At 59.2% G+C, this 8,427-nt stretch overlaps 1 protein-coding gene across 1 annotated transcript; it reads left to right on the top strand.

Moving 5' to 3' along the window:
• Positions 1-2,548: 2,548 nt before the first annotated feature.
• On the top strand, positions 2,549-8,057 carry LOC104466780 (chondroitin sulfate proteoglycan 4-like; the record flags this gene model as incomplete). The annotated part of the gene is given in 4 exon segments (XM_010080316.1): positions 2,549-2,803; positions 3,749-3,935; positions 3,938-7,308; positions 7,517-8,057. Coding segments are annotated over 4 exon segments (4,354 nt in total), but the record flags the coding sequence as incomplete, so codon positions are not given.
• Positions 8,058-8,427: the final 370 nt, after the last annotated feature.

Here is an 8,427-nt window from a genome sequence, read left to right as displayed (position 1 = left end):
GCTCCCGGCCCCTTGCTCAGAGCTTTCTGGCTCGTCTCCTTGTTTTTTTCAGTGCAAAAAAAAATTCCCCAAAACCCAAATGACACTGCAGCCTATAATCTGCTGGCTGCTGGCCGGCTGCTTGGAAATTGTGACGGGGCCCCTCTTTCCCCGCCAACGCCTCTCCATCAGCCTGGCAAGGCATGGGCAGCGATTTCCTGTGAGACGCGGCGGGCTGGGAACATCGATGATTTTTAGCCAGAGCGAGCGGGACAACCGGGACGCCCATCCCAACCCACAGCCAGGACATGGTCCCCGGGATGGGGGAGGAAGGGCGAGCTTGGGTGTCCCCACCAGAGATGAGGCTCAGCTTGGGTGTGATGTGCCCATGGTGGCACCCTTGGATCACCCAGGCAAGGTGCTTTTGGATGACAGGAGTGCATCCCAATGGGGCGATGCTGGGATGCTCAGCCGCAGCTAGCCTGGGTACCCGGCAGGGGGGTCCCTGCCCTCTCCGTGCGTGCCCAAATGGGAGCTGCCGGCCAAGTGGTCCACCAGGGCAGTGCTCCCAGTGCTGCGAAGGTTCCTCCTGGGCAAAATGCATTGGAAAAAAACCCCAAAATCCACAAAGCCATATTTTCTGTGCCTTTTGCATCATGGAGGGCAAGGAAGAGGGGAGAGGGAGGGGAAAAGCTCTGAGTCCCTTGTGAAAGAGAAATGCAAGTGGCAATCACATCTGGCCAGGCTGCTGAGCAGGGGAAGAGAACGACCCTGAAATAAAGCAGGAGTTTGGGAAGACAAACAGCAGTAAATCACACTGCTGTGCTGCCAGAGAAAAATCCCAGCACCTCCTGGAGCCCAGCGAGGGTCCCTCTTCCCTCTCCCAGCAAACAGCATCGCTCCCCTGGGCATCCTCGCTTTCTATTAGTGGTATTTTATAAGAGAGAGAGAATAAAAGCATCTCTGGCAGCGTCAGGAGAAGCGAGGCAGGACAAGATGTGCTCCTGTGGGAGCTGCTGGCCCTTGGCATGCTGGCAGAGGGGCTGAGCTCCTCCGGCCCCACAGCATGACTCCCAGCACCCATGGGAGACGCTGCCTGAGGAGCTGCTGGAGGGTCCAACCCCAGCAAAACTCTCCCTCCCCGTGAGAGCAGGCGCTTGGCGTCCATTTGAGGAGCACGTTTTTTAGATTAGGGGAAGCCACAGAACCGAAAAGCAGCAAAATCCCGGTGGGAGCCAGAGCACACACACATGGGGGAACCTCGGCGGGAGCCAGCACATAACGTACAGGCGCTGTCTCCGGGGACCACGATATACTGCATGTGTGCACGCCTCGCTGGGGCCCGAGCCTGTGTCTGCACGAGGGAGAGGAAAAGCCCCTTTTGCAATGCACTGCGTCTTTCCTGCTCCCCAAACGCCGGGACAAGGCTGTGGCAGTGCAGCACCCAACCCCCGTGGCCAGCGAGCAGGGCACTGGGGCTGGCTGGTTGTGCAAGGACCACGGGAAGGAGGGAGCAGGTCAGGAGAGGACAGAGGCCTTCCCGGCCCCGCGAAGAATAGCAAAGCTCCTCCGAGCTGCTGCCTGGGCCAAGGAGGACAAGGACATCAAAGTGCCCCACGCCAGCAGCAGGCACAAGGGCCAAGAAAGGAGTGTGGCGCGCTGGCGGCCCTGCCCCACGCTGAGCAAAGCGCTTGGTATTAAAGCGAGCACTAGATATTTCCATGCTGCTGCTCCCTCTACGTGTCTTCCCCAAATATTTACAACTTAACGGGTGTTTTGAGTGTTCCTGCCTGGCCCCGCAAGCAGAGAGCCAGCAGGCTGGGTGGCAGGGCATTGCAGATTGCATTTAATGTGCGTGCAATGCACACCCATGCACAAAGCCAGCAAACAAGCACAAGCGCTGTAAAATTAAGCCTTGCCACTCCCTGCGCCTTTAGTTCTGCCCTCTCCCGTGGATGCCCTGTGACACAGTCTCTCATTTGGTGACCGCATGCCATTGCGCTGAGTCCCCAGCGGGTTGATGGATGCCGGGCGTTGAACGCGTTCCAGCCGCGGCTCCAGGCGCCCGTTTGAGCCGAGGGTTCCGCACAGCCTCACATCCACATATGGATCGCAGGCACATGCGGTTGTTCCCCCAGCACTGAGGGCGCAGCCCCTTCAGGGCACACGTCAGCAATGCTTGGGGGATACAGAGAGCTGTTAGAGTGCAGAGTGAAATTGGGAGAGTAGCAGAGCATAGTGCTGGCTGACCCAATGGCATCCTTGGGGCTTGGGCAGTGGCTGGGATCCAGCCAAAGCGCAGCACTGCTGCTGCTGGAAGGGTGCATGTTGCTCCAAAGGGAGAGGGCTGTGGCAGGAGAAGGAAAAACTCCTTGGAATCGCTGCCTCTCATGCTTGGGAGCTCAGCCCGGTGATGGGTGCTGCTGCATCTGCCCTGGCCCAGTACCAAGGGGGAAGGTCCCTCTAAATGCTGCACGGGAGAAACACTCCTGCTGCATCCCCACCCAGCCCACAGAAACCAGTTCTCCTGGGACAATGGGAAAGCAGGCTCCCAGGAGGGCCTGTCCAGGCTGCTGGGGAAGGAGGGGTGGGCTTGGGAGGCTCAGACAGGGCTTGGGGATGTGTCCTTCCCTACCTGACCCTCTCCCTTTCCTCCCCAGCCTCGTTCTTCGGGGACAGCTACGTGGAGATGCCGCTGGCGGATGCCTCGCACACGGTGCGGCTGCACCTGCAGCTGTACACCAGCCAGGGCAGCGGGCTGCTCTTCCTGGCCGCCGGCCAGCCCGACCACCTCCTGCTCCAGCTGCAAGCCGGCAGCCTGCAGGTCAGCACCCAGCACCCCGCTCCCCCCATGCCAGCCACGCTCCCGGGGTCAGGGCTCCAGCCCCAGCCAGGGTGAAGGGCCAGCTGCCCAGGGTGATGCTGGGGAGCGCCGTGAGGACACCCCAACACCAGCACCCCACATGCACTGCATGGCCAGACACGGGGGTTAGCAGGGGGAGGGATGAGCTGAGAGGGGCCACAGAAAGGAGAGATCTCCTCTGTCCCACCACCGGCCAAGCCCAGCCAGGGCGTGGGAAGGGATCAGGACAGAAGAATACAATTCCCCTCTTGTGGTTACGGTGTTGGTGAAGGAGAAGAGCAGGGAGCATCCAAGGCGCACGTCCCGCCTCGCCTGCAGCCTGGGCTGGGCCACCAACCACAGCTAAACCAAAGCAGAAGAGCAAGCAAGCAGCTGGCCGGAGCTCTCCCTCGTGCAAACCGTGCACCTCAGGTCCATCAGCTAACCCTCTACTTAGGCAGGCTCCGGGCTGCTGCCCACGGGAGCAAAGCCTGCTATTTCCCCTACCCGCCCCCAGGACGAGGGCTGGAGGCAGGCCAGTCTGCGGGGATGGAGGGAGGGAAGAGCAGCCAGCATCTGGCAGGGCTCCTCCATGGGGGGACAGGGAAAGCCCAGCAGTGGGGCTGTGGGACTGGGAGATGGACAAGGCCATGGAAAGAGCCAAGACTGGGGTGTGCTGAGAAAGAGTGGAAAAGGAGAGAAATTCAGAGAGCAGGGCAGAGAGGGCATGCCAATGGGGAGATCTAGCTGTGGAGGGAGGAACAAGAGGGCAGGACAAAGAGTAGTGAACAGAGGGATCAAACCACTTGTGAGCCCCCAAGAATAGTCCGTGCTTCAGCAGGTACTTCTGGCAGGTGGAGAGGCATCTCCTGCGCTGCAGATAACACCTCGCTGGCACTGAGCCCTTCCCATGTCCTTCCCTCGCAGGCCAGGCTGCAGCTGGGCTCGGAGGAGGTGACCCTGCAGTCCCCAGCGGAGCTGCAGCTCAACAACCTGGCAGTGCATGACGTGGAGCTGCTGGTGGAAGACGGCAGGATGACGCTGACCATTGACGGCCTCTTCAACAGCTCTGTGGACATCCCAGGACCTGTACGGGAGCTGGACATCCAGCACGGCCTCTAGCCCTGCCGTACCTCACCGAGGCCAGCTCACCCTTCAGAGGTTGCCTCCACCTAGTGACATTCAATGGCCTGGATGTCCTCTCCCCACTGTCCTCTGACGGCAGCTCCAAGATCTTCCACCGGGTCCAGGAAGGGTGCAGCCCACAGTTCTCTGCAGACCCCGAAGACCCCTTTGGGTTCCTGGGGCCACACTCCTACATCGCGTTTCCCACGTGGGACGCAAGGGAGGAAGCAACCATCGAATTTGTAATCACGACGAGCATCATCCAGGCACCCCTCATCTACCACGCGGGGCTGGAGAATGACTTCTTCTACCTGGAGATCTCCAACGGGCGCCTGAGAGGGTTTGTGGAGAAGGGGAATGGCATCATTGTGCTGCACAACAACGTCTTCATCAGCGACGAACAGCAGCACTATGTCAAAGTCTACACGGACATCCACAAGTTTGAGATCCTGATTGATTACTACGCCTCATCCACATCCAACCGGGGCATCAACAACTACCTGGACCTTCAGGGAATCCTCTTCATTGGAGGTATGGATGAAAAAGCTTTGCAAAGGCTGAGGGAGCACCATCTTGCTTTCATCTCGGTGTGGACCATGACCAACAACTCATTTGTTGGCTGCTTGGAGGACCTGCGGATAAACCTGCAGAGGAAGAGTCTGCAAGATGCAGTCATCACGAAGGACATCGTGTCAGGCTGCGGAAAACAGGAGCACTACTGGGACTATGAGGAGGCGTACGAGCAGGATGAAGCACCCACCTCCCAACCTCCAGATGTTTGGTCAGGAGCACCAGGCCTGGTGGTGGAGCCGTGCCGGCCAGACAACAGCTTCCCGCCCGCCTTCACCAACATCAGCAGGCTGCTGCACGTCAGCCCCCTCATCGTCTCTGAAGGGGGCACGGCCTATCTGGAGTGGAAACATGCCCAGCCAACAGTAGACTTGAGCCTTGCAAACATCCGACAGTCCCAAATCCTCTTTAGCATCACCAACGACCCTAGGCATGGCCAGCTGGAGCTGGACATTCCCGGGTCCAGGAGCAGAAGGAAGTTCACCTTGTTGGACATTCTGAATCGGAAAGTCAGATACGTCCACGACGGCTCCGAGGGACCCATGGATCAGCTGATGCTGGAGGTGACAGTGACTGCCCAGCAAGGGGTCCCAGAGTGCTTCCGGCAGGGGCAGATGTACCTGCTGCCCATCATGGTCAACCCCATCAATGATGCCCCACAGGTGATCTTTCCCCATGGGAACCACATGACAATCCTGAAGCACACACGGAAGCACCTGACCACGGACATCCTGCAGGTCCTAGATGATGACACATCCTGCGATGACCTCGAATTCCAACTGCACGGTGGCCAACAGATGGAGGAGGGTTATGTGGAATACGACTTCCACCCTGGCGTGCCCATCGAGGACTTCTCCTGCAGGGACCTGGAAGCAGGCAACATAGTCTACGTGCACCAGGGTGGGACAAACTTACAGCTCACCTTGCAGGTGAGTGATGGCACGGTCCCAAGCCCCATTGCCACCTTGAGGATCCTCGCCATAGAGCCTGACATCCGCCTCCGCAACAACACTGGCCTTTCCATCTCCCAAGGAGGGGCCGCGCACATTACCACAGCCAACCTCTCCGTGGAGACAAATGCTGGGAAACAAGAGGTCGCCATCCTGTACGTCCTCACAGAGCCCCTAATGTATGGTGAGGTCCAAAAGCAAGGGAGCATGGGAGGGGAATGGAAAAAGGTCGAGTCCTTCCATCAGCAAGACCTGGAGCAAGGGCGCATCCAGTATTTCAGCACAGACGCAGAGCACCGGCTGCAAGATGTCATGGAGAAGCTGAGATTCAACGTCCAGGTGGGGCAGAAGGTCTTGCAAAACAACACCTTTCTCGTAAAGATTAAGAGAGCCACCATTAAGATGAGGACTATGGTCCCCCTCCAGATGAAGAACAAGCGGCACAGAAATATCACCAATAAGGAGCTGGAGGCGATGCTGGAAGATCCAAACTCTGCCCCAGTCCCCTTCCACTACACAATAATCCAGGCTCCCAAAAAGGGAAACTTGGAGCTGCTTGGCAGCAGGCTGACCGAAGGCTTTGGATTTACCCAAGACGACCTGCAGCGAAACCACCTGAGCTACAGTGCAACCATCAGGAACTCTCAGCAAGCCGAGGACACCTTCCAGTTTCGTGTCCATGCTGGTGAGCAGCACTCTCCCGTCTACACCTACACAATCAGCATTGGTGGGGACCCTGATGCGCCAGCCCTGACCAACGTCCTCCTGACCGTGCCGGAAGGAGGGCAAGCCATCATCTCCAAGGACCACTTGTTTGTACAGAGCATGAACAGCATGGACTACCTCTACGAAGTGATTGAGGGGCCAGCACACGGGAGGCTGGCCTGGGCCGCATCCCATGGCTGGGCCTCCAGAGAGGAGATCACAGAGTTCACCAACGATGACATCCTCCACCGCCGGCTGCTCTACCAGCATGATGACTCCGAGACACTGGAAGACGACATCCCCTTCGTAGCGATCAGGCAGGGCGAGGGCAGCTCTGAGCCCGACGCAGAGGAGGTGAGAGGGGTTTTCAGGGTCTCCATCCAGCCCATCAATGACCACATCCCGGTCCAGGTAGTGAACAAGGTCTTCAACGTGGTGCGCAATGGGCAGCACCTGCTGACAACAGATGACATCGCCTTCGCCGACAAGGACTCTGGCTTCTCCGACACACAGCTGGTGCTGGCGAGGAAGGACATTTTGTTTGGCAGCATTGTGTCTGTCGATGACAGAAGCCACCAGGTCTATCGGTTCACGCAGGATGACTTGAGGAAGAAGAAGATCCTCTTTGTCCATTCAGGGGCTGACCGAGGCTGGATCCAGCTCCAGGTCTCAGACGGCCTCCACCAAACCACAGCCCTCCTGGAAGTCCAGGCGTCAGACCCCTACCTCAAAATAGTCAACAACACTGGTCTGGTCATCTACCAAGGGAGCCGAGGGAGCATCGACTCCTCGGTCCTCAGCCTGGAGACCAACATGGACATCAGGTCAGATGAGGAGATACGGTTCCTGATAACAACCCCCCCGAGGTGGGGGACTGTGCTGAGAGGGGAGCAGCCAGTCATGGCCTTCTCCCAGAGAGACCTGCTGGCGGGAGAGATCTCCTACCACCACAACGGGAGCAGGAACACCCGGGATGAGCTCCAGTTCACTGTAGAAGCCAATGAGGTGGCGGTGGAGGACACACTGGCCATCAGTGTGTTCTTGGACACCCATCCCAGCCCCCTGCGCATAGTCAACCACAAGGAGATCCAGGTCTTCCAGGGGGAAGCGGCTGGGATCAAGGAGGAGTACCTACTGGTGAGTATCCCCTTCTCTAGTCACCCCCCAAGCTGGCATCGCTTTCCTGGCCACCAAACCACGACAGCCACCAGTAGGGCTCCATTATACACCCACCTGCCCAGAGCAAAGGACTTGTGGCCATGTCAGGCTTTTCCCAGGGGCAGAGAGGGGGGTTCAGGCATGGCCTTGGCCCCCAACTCATGCCTTGTCTCCCCCACACTCCCAGGTGACCCATGAAGAGATCCCTCCCCAAGACATAGTCTACCTGGTGAGCAGCTCCCCAGCCTCTGGCTTCCTGGCAATGCTCCAGCACGGCCAAGACTCAAATGAGCAGCCCAGCCTGGACCCCATCCAGTCCTTCACCCAGGAGGACATCAACAGCGGCAGAGTCCTCTACCTCCACTCCAAGCCAGAGGAGGAGCATGACCAGTTTGTCGTGGACATCACAGCCAGCGGTGCAGACTCACTGGAGGGGGTGGTGGTGAGCCTGGCCGTGCTCCCCGTTGCCATCCCCTTGGGCATCCGAAACATCACAGTGCCAGGAGGCGGTGCTGCCACCCTCTCCACGGGGATCATCAACATCCCCAACACCTACTTCACGGCTCTCGGTGTGGAGTTCAGGGTGCTCGAGCCCCCCCGGTTCGGCACCCTCCTGAACAGCGCAGGGCCAGAGGACAGGGGGCTGCAGAGCTTCACCTGGAGCGGGGAAGAGCAGCCAAGGGTGCCTGCCATGCTGATTTCCCAGGGGGGTTGGGAAGACACCGAGGGTGGGCTTCAGCCCCCAGCAGCACTGGGAGGCTGAGGGAGGGCTGGGGGGCCCCTCTGTGCATCAGAAAGTTCTGCTCTTGGGATGGAGGGCCTTGGGGCGGACAGGTTTGCCCTACAGTGAGGGCACACATCACCCCCCCAAGGTGCATTTCAGTGTCCCTGGGGACATTTTCACGGGGCAGGGATGGAGGCAGCGTTCCCATGCTGGGCTCCGGCTCTGCTTCCCATGGGGATCCCACTCCCCATCTTTGTGCTGGATCCATCCCGCAGGGATGCCCCAGAGCAAAGCGGTAGGTGCCCAGCTTGCTCCCTCCTGCCAGGCTGCTGCCCAGGACCCCTCCCCAGTGGGGCAGGTGGCCCATGTCCCCT

The sequence above is a fragment of the Pterocles gutturalis genome, unplaced genomic scaffold, assembly GCF_000699245.1.
Source record: "Pterocles gutturalis isolate BGI_N339 unplaced genomic scaffold, ASM69924v1 scaffold11044, whole genome shotgun sequence".
NCBI lineage: Eukaryota > Metazoa > Chordata > Aves > Pterocliformes > Pteroclidae > Pterocles > Pterocles gutturalis.
This window is presented reverse-complemented; position numbering and strand designations above follow the sequence as displayed.